Source organism: Dromaius novaehollandiae, chromosome 3 (genome assembly GCF_036370855.1).
Source record: "Dromaius novaehollandiae isolate bDroNov1 chromosome 3, bDroNov1.hap1, whole genome shotgun sequence".
Taxonomy (NCBI): domain Eukaryota; kingdom Metazoa; phylum Chordata; class Aves; order Casuariiformes; family Dromaiidae; genus Dromaius; species Dromaius novaehollandiae.
The window spans coordinates 114,788,373-114,805,767 of NC_088100.1; the positions used below are offsets into that span (position 1 = coordinate 114,788,373).

General features: G+C 42.1%; 1 protein-coding gene across 6 annotated transcripts in view; it reads left to right on the forward strand.

Annotated features, from left to right (window-relative positions):
* The window catches only part of SLC24A3 (solute carrier family 24 member 3), a 255,402-nt gene that overhangs the window by 20,701 nt on the left and 217,306 nt on the right, over positions 1–17,395 (forward strand). For all 6 annotated transcript variants that reach the window (XM_064509884.1, XM_064509881.1, XM_064509882.1 and 3 more), the window contains exon 2: positions 11,013–11,150. In XM_064509884.1, the coding sequence (XP_064365954.1) occupies positions 11,013–11,150 (138 nt within the window). The remainder of the gene's footprint in view (positions 1–11,012; positions 11,151–17,395) is intronic.

Consider the following 17,395-nt stretch of genomic DNA (forward strand, 5'->3'; position numbering starts at 1 on the left):
CCTGATGTTCCTTTTAATTTAATGAGTTTAGGTCCTCATGACTTTGGCAGCAGCAACTAAGAGTGCTAACGTTGATAAGGAAAGAAGAAAACTGCTTTTTCCCCATTGAATTAGTGGGTGTGAGAAAATGTGTGAATCCCTTAACAGTAAAACTGTTAGTTTGTATTACACCGCATCTAGATTTCAATCTGTACTCCATGTTAGGGCAGCATCTTCCTCAATATTACTGCTTCTGCCGTGATTGCATTTAGGTACTGTATCTCTATCGTGCCAAGAATCATACAAATGCGCAGGAAGAAACAGGCCTTGTACAGAGCTGAAGCAGGTGAAGGATGAAATTATTAACAGAGACCAAGAGTATTTGGTTAAGGTCACATAGCAAGTTTGTGACAGAGTGGGAATTAAACTTCAATCTCTTAAATTGTTGCCTCATACTCTGGCTAGAGGCTCTGATACGTGCTTGTTTTACCTTTGCTTTTCCCAGTCCTGGAGAGGAGTTTTGATGGTATGTCTCTCTGAATGATGCAGTAGAAGATTTTTGTCTTTTACAAAGATAGGTTACCATCATCTGCCCTTTGCTATGTAAAGTGCTCTAGATAATATAAAAGCTGTGCGTGCTTCTGGGCCATGGTGCATACAGAATATCCCCTGCACAACCAGAGATGCATGCAGTGCCACAAGCACACATAGGGGAAGCCAAACTAAATGTGAAGGGCGGGAAAAGCTGGTTTCAGAGAAACCACTGGACAAAATATTCTTTCAAATTAAAAGACAGATGAGCTTCAATATCCACCTGTCTGATACTGGCATTGCTGATCAGAAAGGTGGGTGTCATGAAAAGGGGAGTTTACCTGCTTTTCCTAAACAACATTCCTCCTCGCTGACTCTCCTGTGCCAGTCACTGGATGTTCTGGGTGGAGTGAGTTCATTTACACGTCACTCTTTAATCAGAGATGCCACTGTAGAGTTCAGTGGGTTAACACCAGCATCTAGCTTGGCAGGACCATCACCTGGAAGCAGCTGAAAGCTTTGTGTGCAATCTTAATACCGTGGGTGGATTTTTCCAAAGCACTGGCTGACCTAAAAGTTTTCTTTGACTTCAGGATGGGAGTAGAGGAAGACTCAAACAGCATGTGTATGAAAACTCCATTTTCATTTGGTAGGTAGCTGTACAGAGTTGTGTTTGGGTTTTTTGTTTTGTTTTTTGTTATTGCTTTTTGTTTTTAAGCCAAAAGTCACCATGTTGACAGGTCTTCATGCTGTGCTGTGGGAGTAATAGAATGAATTGTCATTAGACCTTAAGAGCACGCTCTGGTTTTCCTACCTGCAGCTGAACTCAGAAGGTTCCTGCCCAGCTGTTGCTTATAAGGCAGATAGTGGCTGGGAAGGCCAGGAGGATCTTTGAGCTGTTGATGTTTTGTGTGCTCTGTGCCAGGAGAAAGGTGGTAAGCCTCTGCCTCGAGGCAAGCAGGAGTAGTATCTGACTCATCTTTAGAGACCTGTAAGCCAAGAGGGTAGGTACACCTGAGAGTGGAGGCTATATGGTGCCAGAGTCATTGCCTGTGTCTTCCTCTGATGGGTACCTTGTCTTCTGTCTTGCTGCTTTGAGGGTGTGCATGAGGGATGAAGTGGAGCAAAGGCAATATTTTGTCCATACCAAGTGGTACCTTTGAGATTGGGAAAGGTTTCTGGGCTGAAAGAGTCAGAGAGCCTACCTGATGCCTCTGAAGGGGTCTTGAGATTGGGAGAGGATAGGATATATTTAAACAAAGACTATCTCTGTAACAATTGCTGTTATTACAAAAATTGTAATAAATGGCAGACAAAGATATTCGGGGTGGGGGGGAAGGGGAGAAGATTTTTGACCTTGTTTCTGCCCCTTTTTAGCTATGAGCAAGAACTTGGATCCAGGTGTTGCTGCCTAGTCTGTCAGCAGAAAGGTGAGGTCATTTGGGGTGGGTGCTGGTGTTGTCTCCTCTGGAGCTGTTTAGCCCTTCATAAACAAACAAACAGGGCAGGGAAAGCCTGTGAGTGACTTTCTAGAGCTTTGGTCTGGGTGGAGGACAGCTGGGTGCTGGTCTCTGCCCCAGTTAAATTTGATTGCCTCTACATAGAGGAACAGCTTCCCTGGGCTGTGGAGCTATGTCTTGTTAAATCAGGAGAGCCCCAATGACATTCCTGTCCTGAATTATCTAGAGAGGGGATTTGAACCTGGGTCTCCTGTGTCCCCACTGAGAGCTTTGATAGCTGAGCCACAGGGCACCAGTGCTGCCTCCTCCTCGTTTTTTGTTTTTTATGGCTGGCACTTGAATCGCTGTGTAACGATGCCCTGAAAAAAATCAAAAGTGCTTTATTTGAGAAATAGTCAGAACAAAACCCATTTGGATACTCAGCTTTTTTTTTCCTCCTGTTTGGCCAAAATTGTTTTTTCTGACCCCCTTTTCACAAATTTCTTGAAAGTTGGAGAAGGCTCAGGGACTGGGGGTATAAGACAGCTGAGGATTATGTGCTGGCAGGCAGGAGTTCATACAGATGTGCTGGGAAGAGGGGCTGTTAGGAAAGCAGGCTGTGGGAGGTGCGTAGAGGAATGAAGAGGAAGAGGCAGCTCAGCTGGGCTGAGCTACGAATGGTTTGAGAGCCATATCATGTGTCAGTACCAGCTGGGAAGCCAGGTATGAAATCCTGATGGGCTACAGAGTTGGTGGTTCCCTGGAAAAGGCACAAAGCATCTAGGGTGAATATAATCACAAGGGTCTGGCTGAGTTTAATGGCTGTTGGCTGGAGAGTGAGTCTTGAGAAATGAATTACAAGAGCTAGGATAGGAGAAATCCTGCAACTCTTCATTTGCCAAAGCCATCAAACTTTTTCCATAAGGATTTGCAAAAGCTGAGCGGAAAGGAGGCCTGCAGGCATGGAGCCAGATGCTGCTCAGCAGCAGGGAATCAGTCTGTGCTTCCTTATCCAGCTGCATCTCCTGTTGAGTTGCCTACATCACCTGAGAAATGTCCTAAGGCAGATCTCCTCCCAGCACTGGTGGGTGGTATAGGGCAGCAGAAGTCTTTCACCTTGCCATCTTGCATGAGCAGGTGAAAATGGTTAAGCTGTCATTCCTGTACTGCTCCATTTAATACCGGTCTTGCCAGGAGTCTCAAAATAGTTCTGTAAGCAACTTCTGTAAATGCCGCCTTCTGCTTCCCTTATGTGGTGGTAGGTGGCTGGTTTGTGCAGGAGTCTTCACTTTTCCTCCCGTGTCGAGTGTGCACGTTTGCCCTGTGGCTCCTTGCAGCATTCAGGGCAGCCTCCTAGTTGGGGCATGTGTTCTGTGTGTCTGTCAGGTCCTAATGCTGTAGGACTTGTATTTGCAAAATAAATATGATTTCACACTGTCTCCAACAAGCCAAGGCCTATATAGAGCTCTTGTGTTCCCACTCTTGCTATACAAGTATTAAAAATGATGGTGGCCTGGCAGATGCACATCCCTATCCTTGTGTCCCTTTCCACCTGGAGCAGTACACATAAAAACACAGCTTTGCAATCAGATGTAAGGAGGATGGTCTTTCCTGCTGATGATTCCGAAAGGAAAACATCTCCCAAATCAGACTACAATGAAGGAGAATCCATTTTTGAAGTGTTTATGCAATCCCAAGCTTGGATTACCCTGGGAAAATCTGTAGCAGGTCCCTGATTGCCCTAGGAGAAACCAGTGTGCGTGAGCTAACCAGCTGCTTACCTGCAGGGTTGTGGGGCCAAAGTAGTGACCACACAGATGTGCAGCCAGCAGAAGAGAAAAGTGAAAGGACAGCTTCACAGTGTGCTCCAATTAACTTAATTGAGCCTAGCTCTGTTAAGAGAATTAGTGTGGTCTTTCTTGAGGTAGATAATGCAGCTAGTTTAAAAAAAAAAAAAAAAAAAAAACCAAACCACCACCATCAAAACAATGCATAAAAGCGATAGACGAGAGGAGGGAGGGCAACATGTTTTAGAAAAGCTGTGCTGTTTTTGGCTCGGGCCAGCAGGATCTAGCAGTTTGCATAGAAAGTAGTTTATTGTCAGTGAGAGCCAAGGATACCTGCCAGCACTGTGAAGTTGTTAGCAGAAATGCATTATGTTTCTGAAATGCTGTAGTGACAGAGCCATCCCTTTTGGCTGCTTGGCTGGGCCAGTCAGCTCTTTGCTGCTCGGGCTTGTTGCTTGTGAGCACCTTTCATCTTCATTAGGTTTCGGCACTTCAGTGTCATTAGGCCAAATCCTCTGCTGCTCTAAATCAGTCTTTACATCAAAGTTCACAGAGTTTTCCTGATTTACCCCAGCGGAGCATTTGGCCTGCTTTTTTTTTTTTTAATCTTTCTTTATTAATCCGGAGTTGTCCGTTGACTCAACCCCGGCTTGAATGAGCATAAGTCCTATGATATACTCGTGTTGAGTTACCTGCATACCCCAGTGTGATGCTGGAGAGCTTTCCACAACCCTTCCTCAGCAAACCTCTAGTCCCTAATTTTGCCTCTCACCTTCCTCTTAACTTTTTTTTTTCCTCTCTCTCTTCTTGCTCCAATTGTAGGGTGACAGGCAACTTTGGAGGCTAGGTTGGAGGGAAGGCCCGTTGTGGTGGGTTTTTTTATTTTTATTTTTATTTTTTTCCTCTTTAAAACAGCAGCTTGGAGAGAAAAATGCTAATTCCTCTTTTCCTCAGGTGTTGGTGTGCACTTAGAGGAGAGACTATATGTATTATATATTAAATATATAAATATATATTATATATTAAACACTTGTCCTCCTAATTGTGAGCTCAGATTATTTGCTAAACTTACCCTAGGACTTTGGGCAGCACTTTGGGCAGGTGCACCTGCATCCAGTGCCTAACACAGTGAGGCCTCCTCCGCAGCTGGAGCCACTCAGTGTTACTGTACCAGAAGTAATTACAGTAACAGAAGTAATGAAGGGAGCAATTGCATTAATTTTTTACCCTGATAAAAAGGTAAGAAAGGGTTTTCGTCATCTGCACGGGAGTATTAAGGACACCTATGTGAAAATAAGTCTTTGTTGGGGAACTCTGTGAATGAATGCAAGACTGGTAAGTGTTTACATCCCTGTCATGTCATGATGCTGCCCCCCTGCCCCCTAAAACTGCATCATTTGCCTGCCTCCCATTTTCCAGAGATGAGTGTGGGTATTTTTGTTTCATTTAGTTTTTCATGTGTGTTGGCTCGCCATGTGAAGGCAGCCCTACGCCATCCATGCTGCAGGTGAGCAAGCGGCCCTTGAACTCCACCCTGCCTTGCTTGGCCTCATTGGAGCTGGAATGTCACCTCCGAGATCTTGCTGGCTTATTGAGGTTTCTGTGGGTTAATGCTGAAAAAAACCACACTTCCTTGAGGTCAATGTGTAATTGAGGAATACCTGTATATTGTATAACATTACAAAATAGTATTCTTCATGCAAAAAAGTACAGATTAGGATGTGTTTAGTCATGTTTCTACAGTGCTTCAGGTTGTAAACTTCAACCAGAGCCATCTGGAGTAGGATAAGGAATCATGAGCTCCCACGTGAAGATTTGGGTCACAAACTGACTGTTCTTAGAGGTTTTGAGCAACCTGATCAGCTCTTCTTTCCACTCTATTTCATTTTTGTGATCATAAGCAGAGCAGAGCAGCAATCTCACAAGAGAGCCTGTTCTTACCAGACTGCCACCCCAGCTTGGCAGCCACAGGAGTTCACAGCAAACAAACACTAATAGGCTAGCTGTGTTATTTAAAGAGACAAGGCCAGTGGAAATGCACTGTCTGCATTGTCTTATTTCTATTATGAAATGCAGTACAGGCACAAAGACAGGGAAAAATTACTTGTATGCTTGTTGTCCACAGAAATATCTGTGGGAGTAAGCAGAAATAAAGCTCTCTAGAACCTGGATTCTAAGCCTGTAATTTAAAACTGGTGCTGGATAAGGGGAGTTGTGGAAAATACCTTGTGGCAACATTTAGTATTTTTTTAAAAAAATAATATTCCCACTTTAGAATATGATATGGAGCAGACCTTTGGAAAAAAATCTTTATTGTAGCAAAGTTTTTAAAGATGTTGCAGTATTATTTTAGTATAAAGCCAGCAGCATTAAGAAGAAAAATGCTAACTATAAAAATATAAATTGACCTAAATAAAATGACAGTATAGCTAATGTAAAATGTTTAGTAGTTTTTTTTAATTCAGCTGAGAAATTGAAACAAATGACTTTGATTTTTTCTCATTAAAAATCATTAAAATTGTCGAGCAAACATACCAGTTCTAAATAACTGCATTTTCAGAAAGAAAACTGTTTATTTTATTTTTGTTTGTTTGTTTGTTTAAACCTTTGCTACTCATCCTTGTAAAGAAGAGTTTTGCTCATCCTCTGCCATTTTCACAGCCCCTCCACGGAGTATCAGATTTTGGTTCTATCTTTGCTGGCTGTTATTTAGTGGATAATTAAATTAGTGAATTGGGTTCTTTATTAGCGAAATAAGGACTTAGGCCGGTAGCCTGTGGCTGTGATGTGAAGCTTCAACTCAGTGTAAGTTTTGCCTTAGGACAGCTGGATGAAGGATTGCAAGATTTGGTCTGAAATGGGAAGCCTGAAGCACATGTAGTGAAAGAGTTGCTCTCTGAGAATATTTGTGATTGTTGCTTCTTCCTCTGTGCAACTATTGTGAAGATGAGATTGTATAATATTTTCTGATACTCTATAAATCAGAATATATTTATATTTTTCCCTCTGAGGTGGCCGAGCCCCTTTGGCAGCAGCTGCGGGTGTAGTGGCATCCTGATGCCTGGGCTGGCTGCCTGGGTTCGGCGTTGGTGGCTCACCGTTTGCGCGGCCCTCGGCGTTGTGGGATGCTGCAACTCAGGTGATGTCCCTGGTGATGGCTGCCCCAGCACCCTGCTTTGTTGCTGTTGTTTGGTGTTTTTTTTTGTTTTGTTTTGTTTTTTTGGGAAGGGGGGTTGGTTGCCTCGTGCCAGCACCTAATGCAGGGTGGGATGCTGCTAGGTCAAAGTGTGGCACCCCACATTCAAGGGGGTGGCTGATATATAGGCACCCATGCACGAAGGGTTAAACTGCGGCTGACAGTTCCTCTTTCACTGAATCTGCCAAAACATGAGCTGTTTTTTGCAAAGGCCGATAAGAGAGCAGTCAGTGCCTATAGGGCAGGCATCAAGCTGCTTCCCACTGTGCTTCGGGGAGGCCCGTATCAGCGAGTGGGGAAGTGCAGACCCTCACGTTTGGGCCTTCGCAGGAAGAGCTGGCATTTTAATTGCCATAAAATGTCCATGTTTGCAAGGTTAAAATCTTGATGTGCCCCTGTTTTCCCAGGGAAATCCTTAGAAGGTCCAATCTTTGAAGAAAGCATTTCATTTAATCTTTAACTTTAAATTTCCTATTGCTCTGTTGAGCCAGGTGTGGTTTAGAGCAGAGATACCTAAAGCAGCATTTGGTCAGCAGGTTGCGAGTTCCATGCGAGTTGCCATGGGATGGCTTCTGCCATGGGATGGCTTCCCTTGCTTAAAGCTGGAGATATAGGAGAAAAGTTTTAAGTGATATAAATCAAAGTCATCTCATCAACTTCAGCTGCAGACAGATTCTGCTATTTATGCTCATTTGTGTAAATGCCGAATGCGACTCTGTTACAAACACTTTTGTTGCCAAATTAAGCTTTCCTCCCTTACAAAGTCATCTCAAATATCTGGAGTTTTTGTTTTTTGTTTTTATCCCTCATTTGGAAATGTTTGCAGTCTGAGACAGAATGCTGTTTTGTGTTGGGAGGAAACAGAATAGCTTTCTGCAGGAAAGGGGGGAAGCAACAGTCCTAGAAAGAGCTCGTGGGTTTTTCCCTTGTGCCTTTCCTCCACATAACAGAGCACAACCAAGCATCAACTGCTTAGAGAAAAGCCTCTCTGCTTTGAAAACAAACTTGTATATGGAATTGAAACTGCTTAGCGCTGATTACCAAAGTATGTTTATTATTAAGGAAGATGTTTGATGCTGCACTACTGCATGGGCTCTTTTTGAGAAACACAGTCCACTTCGACTGGTGGTGTTTGTATGTGTTTAACTTTAGACTTAAGTTCTTACCCATGCTCACAGACAAAACAAATAGCAAACAGCATTCTCTAAAGTGGAGAATAGTGCAAAGCATCTGAAGCTTAAAATGATGATATTTAATTTACCAAGCTAAACACTTTGTTTAGAAAGCAGAGCACTTAAGGCTGCCTGTGCAGTCGTGATTCTCCCCCAAAAGATGCACATGCGCTGGCTCCTGCCTGCCTTAGTGGTGTTGGTCCCTGGCACTGCTTCTTGGCCTTGGATCTAAACTTCCAGGCATAGCAATCTCTCACTGCTGGTAGCGTGACCTGGGAGCTGCCCTTGAGCTGTGTGAGACGTAAAAGTCTGTGCAAGACAAAAGTCTCAGGGTGGACACTCCAATCTCAAGGGGATGAGTTAGAAAACCTAACGAAAGGGTTAGGACCTGCGGTAAGTCTTTTCCTTTACCTTGAAGAATCCTCTGAGTCACCATCCCAAAATTTTATTCTCTCTTCTGCTGCTCTTTGCTTTCACTCTACCTTAATAGTGTTTTTCAAGCTGAACAAACCTGGGAATATTTCAGCTTTAAAGCTGGCTAACGCTTCAAATACTGCGTTCAGACTCCTGCCACAGCAGTGACCCTCAGTGCCGTAAAGTCCATGTGTAGAATCACGTCTGTAATGGCTTTTTGAGGGACAAAATGGCATGTTCTTCCCAGTGGGCAGGACAGCCAAGCTTTGCAGCAACCTGAAGGTGTATGGGGGGGGAAAGGCCATGGGCATTATTGGTGATATGCGCTTGAGGAGTAGCTTGAGTCCTTGTGAGAGAGGCTGTGTTTTGTTTGGCAGGAATAAGATGGATGTATGGGTGGGTGGAAATCTCGCACAAATGTTTGTTATCAGATAGGCTCAAGGTCTCTGTTGCAAGAATAGTGGATTTTTGTGTGTGTGCGCCTGCTTGAAGCGGATGCTTCAGCTTCTTTTTTAAAAAAATGGGTTTTTTTTTTTCCTCCCTTGAGAGTTTAAAACTATATCGGATGCATGGAGCTGACAAATGAACATGTGTTTTCAGCTCATTAGACAGACATGACATGGCCAAGGCTGACCAGCACTGTGCCAAGAATGTCATGGAAAACAGCCAGCTGTTTTTGTTGACATTGCTAAAATAGAATTTCACTTAGCGGCACCAACTCAAAGCCAGGAAGGGGAGTGAAGCAAGGAAAGAGTCACTGCGGAGTAATAAGAGGCAAAGGAAATAACTGCATATTTTATAGGGTTGCTTGCCACATGCTCATATCTGAAACCATCCCGTGCCTTGCAAGCATGGCAGCAAGACGTAGATGGAAGTGTTGAGTGGAAGCAAACCATGAGTTTGGTTCTTGAAGTTGCTTTAGAACGATTTTGGTTTGATGTGCTGTACTTGCTGAAGGGTTTGGGTATAACACATCTTCAAGTTTATTACATAAAATTAGTTTTGGTAGCCAGTGGGTCAGCTTTTTGGTGTGTTTCTTGCCCAGCTATTAATGTCTACGTTCACTTCTCAATATAATACTTCAATTCTTTGTGGCTTCTTCCTCTGTAGCAGAATCCTGGTGCTTGATGCCCATGTCCTTTGCTAGAGTTGAAAATGTCTCTCCAGTCTTCTTTTTATTAGTCTTTGCTACTTCCTTGCTTTCCAGGTGATAGGTTTTATTTCACTGGGTTAATGGCTTAGGAATAGGGTTTTTCTTTAGTATTCTTGGGGGCAGTTTTGTGTGGCACTGAAATTTGTTTGACAGAGCGGTGCAGTGGTTTTGCAATCAGCTCTGGGTCTTTCTAGCAACAGAACTGGCAAGTAAAAGCAAAACGGCTGATGCTTGAAAAACATGAAATCAGTAAAAGCACACACATTTAATGTTAGAAGGACTTAATGTGCAAAGGCATGATAAAGAGTAAGCTCAACCCCCAGTTCAAAGTGATTAACACCAGCTGTGGTGAGATTTTATCCTTTTTCGGGTTTTACATGAAGTACATGTCTCTGTTTATAGACATTTTCTGACTTGAAGTAGGGAAGACTACTTAAGTGATTGCAGTCATGCTCTGGCCAGTATCCTGTGATCTCTGTGGCTTCAGAGAGATTGTGTTGGATAGGAATAATGATATAGTAGGGCTTAAGTACCATTTTGAGAATGAATACATTTTTATGCTCTGTGACCAGACTTTCTGAGCAGAACCTGAAGGAAGATACATATTTCATGTTTGTAAGTGACTACTTCGTAATGCATGGAAAAGCTGATCTCTGCCCCACACGGAGTAGCTTCAAGAGCCTTTCCACCAGTGTTGGTGGACAATGCATTGGGCACAAGATATCGAAGTAGATCCTATGGAGCAATTTGGTGAAAATAACTGTTCAAATTTATGAAAATGTAATTTGAAAATGGTGATTGCTCCTGCATCTAAGTCCTCTCTCTGATGCACTCTGCCTACTTCTGTTTCTTGATAGAATGTGAGTCACTGAGTTGTGCCATTGCACTCATGAAAAACTATACACTTCATTGGGGCAGAGCTTTCCCAACACATGCATAGCATTTATTGATTCACAAAGCTGCCTACCTAACTTCCGTGTGTCAAATCACTGTTTCATTTTTGCAAAAACAGTGAGTGGTACTCCAATTTTAAACTGATTGAAGCTTACTACTTCTTGTGGAATATTCAATGCACTCCTAGTATGAACCTTTTTAAAGTAAGACAGGTTGCAAAGGAATGATTCTGACTCTTGGTGCTGTTGGGACTAACTGGGACGTGGAGCTAATGGCAGCCTACCTTTTACAGTGGGATTAGAAACACCACCATTTCTAAAAGGAAGGAGCTCTTGGTTTTCCATTGGTTTGAAATTCAGATGTTTTGGCTGCTTCAAGCATTCAGGAACAGAATTACAAGTTGTCTTTCCTGTGCAGTCTCATGTATCTACTGCTCTTTTCCTCTAGGTTATGATGCCCTGAGCTATTCTGTGGAAAATAATGACAAATGGAGTGGGAGAGGGCTACTGCAAGCAGATGAGGAGAACACGACTGAAGTCCCAGAGGATGGGGGGCAGCCATATGTCAGAAATTGCACTGAACCAGGTAGGAATAAAAGTCACCTCCCGCTTCTCAGGCTTATAGTTGTCTTTCTTACCTCCAAATATCTGTACTGGTATCACCTTCACTGCCAAAACCACTTTACTTGCATATTTTTACATCCATAAACATGCTTTTTCTGTTTTCCTTATATGTGTGCATGTTATGAGTATTCTGGACTCCCTCTGCAGCTAGGGTTAAGAAGAGGGTTGGCTGTCAACTAGAGCACAAGACAATGTTTAATGTATGCTAATAGCCAAATTTTAAGACTTGTGTAAAAAGCTCAGTGCAGAGATGTTAAGTGGAGTGCCTTCCATGTTTATTGCATAAACATTGCGTTCAGTTCTTGCTACCAGACATATGTACTGCAGACATTTGTTAACAGGATTAATTTCTGTGACATTAGTAGGTAGTCATATATTTAATACAAGTACTTCCACCAGCAGTGGACCCGAAAAAACCTATTTTTCTGTGGTTTGAAGTTCCACAGCCAAGTTCCTGGGTTGATTTGCTGACACGAAATAGGACTCAGTTCGCAATGCAGCTTTTTCTTCAGGGAAAAGACCTTTGCAGAGTCTTTCTCCTCTCCTTGACTCTGTTTTCTATGAAACTTGCAGAAACTTAATGTCATTGATACTCTGCTGCTCTGTTCCATTTGATTGAGGCCAGTCGACATATTCGGAAGCCTTTGGAGGAGCTGGACACAACTGTATTTATATGCTTCATATAACCCCCTTCCTCAAGGATCTGACTACCGCCAAATTTAAGGTTGATCGGGGTGGGGCGGGGGAAGAATATTTAGCTGTAGGAAATATGCTTTTTGAACTTGCCTTTTCTGGGCTATTTGGAGCTTTTTGTTAATTTCTTTTTCTGAAAGCATCCCTCTTTATTTAGAGGGGCAATTTCCTTTTCCTATAATTGAAAGAACCAATTTCTTGCAACCCTGTCCCAAAAAAGCTTTTCCTGGATGCTAAAAAAAAAAAAAAAAAGAAGAAGAAGAAAGAACAAAGTGGGGATTCTTTTCAGTTTTCATCCAATTGATTATATGGTGCATTCGTTTTTACCTAAATGGAAGACATTAGAATAAATCACTGTTAATGGGGAAGCTTCATAAGCTGCGCAGTCCTTTGTTTCTTCATTTTCATAGAAGAACTTGGATGTCATTTTGTCAAAGTTCAGGGAGGGGAGGGGAATGGTGCTTATTCTTTCTTCATAAGATTATATAGGTTATGTGCCCCCAGAGAAATTCTAACAAATACAGTTCTTGCTGCATTTCTCTGCCTTTAATTTTTCCTCCATTGTAATCCTTAATAACGTTTCTGGACAGATGGATGATATGTTCTCTTTTCAACAGCAAAATTTAGTACAAAAATTCTTCTTATTCTGTTCTTTGCTTGCTTGTATTTCTCCAATACAGATGCAGTCTTATCGTCTCACATCAGTATCTATAATAATCCTTTCCTGCTTTTCTCACTACATCAACATCTGCTATCTCACCATCCTCAGCTCTTTCTACTGCCATCACCAAATAAAATTGCCTGTATGGAATGTGTGGGATTTTATTCATGGTGTGTTTTTTTCCCTTTTCCAGAAGATAAAACAACAATAATGGAGTGTATTGTATAGTGTCCAGGAGAGAGAAAGTAGAAATACCTTGGTGAATTATTGTTGTTTCTGTGAATGGTCAGGAAATCACCAGAGAACATGTTCTGGAAATGACAAAGCTTATTAGAGGTATTGTAGAAAGGAAAGCAAAAGTAACAAAGTTTAGGCCGATTGTGGTGTTTCACCGATTTCATTAAGGGCAGTAGCAGAGTACAAATATAAGTTATTAAAGCTTTCCTGGATGGCGCTCAGAAATGTTTGAATTGTATTGCTTTGAAAGGGAGCGGGACCCTCTTGAAGCCTCTGGAAGAGTTATCTGTTGACTTCAATAAAAGTGTAAGCCATACACAGACTATTTCAGGTTCTGCATTTTCAACAAATGAAATCAGTAAAAGAAGAGCTGGTAGAAGTAATGGTGTAAATAGCATTGAAATGTGTTCTTGTTCTGAAGGTCTTTTGTGCTGTATATGGTAATACAGCATACAAAAGTAAAGTGTTCTTGGTTGTGCTTTGAGAAGAGTTTTAAAGTTTTTCCATTTTCCCTCTGATTGAGAATGATGCCAGGTTTCTGAATCTTGCACAAAATGGGAAACCTATCACGAGCCTGTACAGCTTCATAATGTCTTTCTCTCTCTTGATGCCATGGAGTGAAACACCCATTCAGGAAATTGAAATGAGACCTGATGATGGAACTGGGCTGCTGAAATCAATCTAGCTGTAGTGTAACACACAACTTTAATAATTGCCCAAATAGAGTTGAACAAGTGCACCGATACTTTGCAGGTCAAGGCTGAAAGCCTCAGAAAGAAAGCAGAGATCCGTCTGCACTGTAAGCTGTCAGATCATGTCCAAAGTAAGCACGTGGAGGCAAGAAAGGAGAATTTTACCTTGTGCCATGCATTTTGGATCATTACTTGCAATAAGGCAAGATGAAACATTTCTGACAAAAATCCTGTTTTAAACTAACAGTGCTTCTAGCTAAAAGCTTAATTTTATTGATTTATTTTACTGATTGATTGATACATAGTTGGTTGAAGGGAAAAGAGGAGAGAAGAAAGTGTATTTTGGGTTGTTGTTATTGTTCTAAATGCATCTTTTTCAGTGCTCAAGCCAGTTTGGAGCTGCTTTAAAAAAAATAAAATAGAATCACATCTTTGAATCAGCATCTTCTAATGGCAATGGAATCAAAAGTTTCTTTTTAAACTTGGTTGGCTGGCTTGGTTTCTTGGATTGCTGCCAGCCTGGGCAGCCCAGGTTACTCTCTTGCAAAGCGATGGCTCTTTGGGGAGCTGGAGCTGCCTGCCCCTCTTTCGTTTTGGGAGTGGGACTCCCAAATCTCTCCTTTCCCTTCCCTCCACATTCTTGCTCCTCCAAAATCTTCTCCACATTGGTAGATTTTTTTTTTTTGGTTAGTTTACCTCCTTCAGTGCAGTTTCCAAACAACAGCTTTCATGTTTAAAAGTATAGAGAGGAATAGGGTGGTTTAAATCAATGTGTAACTTTGTTTAACAGGGACAGAATTATTAGTGTCAAAGCTGATTGAAGGCTTGATTCAGCACCCTTTGAAGACAACAAAGTCCTTCTTAGACCTGAGTTAATGTAATAGTCAAGAAGCACAAAACCTCACAGAGCTCGTCTTTCTCTGCCTTCTTTAAGGGCTTGTCTATATTGAGCAGCTTGAGGAAATTGAGGCAATTTGGCTAAAGTTTGTGGGGTTGCTGAGCATAATTCAACCCGTGGTGGATGACCTAACCCTCGGGTATCTGCTGTTATTTGGGAGTCAGCATAGCTTAAGTTGTCCTTAGCATCCACACAGGACTTTCACTTATGTACATTTGTTCTTCAGGTGATTCTCCTTCCCTTTGGTGGTTGTCTGAAGTGCAGGGAGGTGGGGACGGCACTGCCTAAAAAGACAACTTTTTTCTTTTTTAATTCTTTCCTGCATATTTTCAAAATTAAGCTGTACTAGCATCAATAGCTAGACAAAAGTGAGAAGGTTTAGAAGGGCAGTTTCACCTTGTCTGTTGAAATGTTTCTTTAAAAAAATAAGATGCCATTGCCTTGGCTTTTGTAGTTTGGTGGTGGTAAATACATCCTTACATGCTAAAGGAAGGATCTTTTTTTTAACTGCATGTATATTCAGGCTCGTTTGAAAAACATTGCATTTTCCAACTGCTAGTTTTATTTTCTAATGATTTATACAGTAGGATATCTAATAGCATTTTATTGTCAGAACTGCTCCAAATAGTTTTGTTGCTTATTTTTCATTTGAAACATAAATTGTAAAGGTATTAAAGGGGTGAAATTGGCAGAATCCAGCCTTAAGACCTTTTTTTGTAGTTTTTTTTTGACTTCCTCTTGTACTTTTTCACTCTGTGAAGCTGTTGTGATTGGAATGATAGCACAGTCTTTTTGACCAGTTACCTTTAAAATGCACTGTTCATTCGCTATTATGCAGCCCTGATTGATAGGACCTGTGAGGTATTTTCAGCCCAACAGGGTGGCAGCTGGAAATCTTGCAGGGTTAGTTCTGGGGGATTGCTGTTTCCATAGTGGGGAAAGCAAATAAGAGGCTGGAACATTTCCTTTCAAAAATCTGTTGAACATAGCTCATGCAATGCCGACATGGTAACCTTTTCTGCTAGCACCGTGCGTACTTTGTCAGTACATACAGAGCTGGTTAGCTGTCATGCACAGTACTTGGTTAGGAGCCAACCCTTTGAGTGACCGCCTCTAGAAGTTGTTGCAAGCTAGTACTTGACTATGGATGATGCAGAAAAATGTGCACTCCTAGAAAAGCAGGAAAAACTGCAAGGTATGGCAAACAGATGAGGTGAAACAGTAGTGTTCAAAGAAGACCCCGATTTTGGCAAGCCTCCTAGTTTCTTTTAGCTACATGTTGCTGGGGGATCTAAGAATGAGCAAGAATGCTTGAAATGCCAATTTAAGCCTTGCTGCTATGAGTCCTGTTAGACAGAAAGAAGAAGTTGAGTAATATTCATTGTTTGCTCAGCCCCAACGCTATTGTAGTATTTGACTGGTTAAGTGCTTGTGGAAGCAGAACAACAACAACAGAAAAAAACCTACTTCCTTTTCTAAAGGTCTTCTGGTCTCTTGTCTTCTACTCCCTTATTTTCCAGTCCTGTAAACGTACCGGCTTAGCTCTTCCCTCTTGGCTCCCGGCTGGCTCTCCATGGGAATATCCGGCTATGCTGCCCTGAAGCAAGTGTTGTGCTGGTCTCTGCTACCGTCCTCTTGTATTTTGTCCTTGTATCTACGTGAAGGTGTGTGGAACAAGATCTGGCCAAAAGATGACAAAGTTTATTCTACAAAAAAGCAGTATTGTTTAACCAAAACAGTTGTGATTTTGGGTTAGGTTTGACAAATAGTTTTAGCTAATAAAAAAGAAATGGTGAGGAAGGAGAAATATTCTTGTCGCTTCAGGCAAAGTATCACTGTAACACCCAGTCCTGTTTAGCAATAGGACTGACTTATGGGAAGCCAATGAAAAGGCTTTAGTTGATTTAATCTCGAGCTTTGGGTCAGGTCCATGTGCTGCCATATTTTGAGCTAGAATTGCACTAGAGAAATTCTGAGGAGCTTGCTGTTAACCCAAGCCTAATTTATCAGCTGTTATGCATGGGAACCAGACCTCTGTCCCAGCAGCAGCAGGATCTAAACCTGACATGGCCTACATTTGCCAAGGTAAAACATGAACATCCTGCAGGCTTAATCATCCCTGAAAAGGAGGCTGCCGTGAGCAAAAGTGGGATAATTCTATTACTTGTATCAAGAATTTCAGCTTTTAAGACCACTTGCAACATTGCAGCAGAGATTTTTCTGCATCTGGAGTTTGCATAAGGGATGGTAGGCCAGGAAAACTGCTAGATTGGGGCTTTCTAAATAACAGGAGACCACAGCAGAGGATCAGGAGGATACAGCTAAGCAGAGATTTTATACTTCAGACTAATGAATAATTTGAAAAGTGAGCTTTATTTGTTAAAATAAACAGAAACCTCTATTCAGAGGATCAAATCCAACTGTGATGTGGAAAGGGGAAAAGGGTTAAGCAACAGTATAGTTTCTCCTATGTCATATGGCTCATATATTGGGTCGCTACACTGGGACAAATACAGGTGGGCACCTGTGCATGAGGTCTCCTGGAGTCCGTGTGGCTTTACGAGGTCACATACTTGGAAAGGAGCTGCAGTTCTAGGCTGTAGCTGGAGAGCAGATACCTCTTTTACCCCTGCGTCCTGAGACTGCAAAAAATATACTTTACTCCTGGATTATTCGGTCCTGTTGCAGCATTTCAGCTTAAAAGTTTGTTGAGAAGTTGGAAAGGGTTCAAGAAGAGATACAATAAGAATTTAAGGGCAGGAAAATGCACTTTATGGTAGCACAGTTCAAACAGGAGATGGTAGATGTGACTAGAGCACAGTCCCAGTACCTCCACCTGAGGAAGACCTCTGACAGAGAGCATTGCATTTGCTGAAACAGGGAGGTTAGTTAAATGTTGAAATGATTTTGTGGGATATGCTGTGAAAGATGTCAGAGAGAATTTCTGGGCAGGAATCACCAGGTAAGCTGTGTGGCTCATGTCCTCCAGGAAGTGCAGTGAAGAGGACAGCCAGATGAAGCCTTCT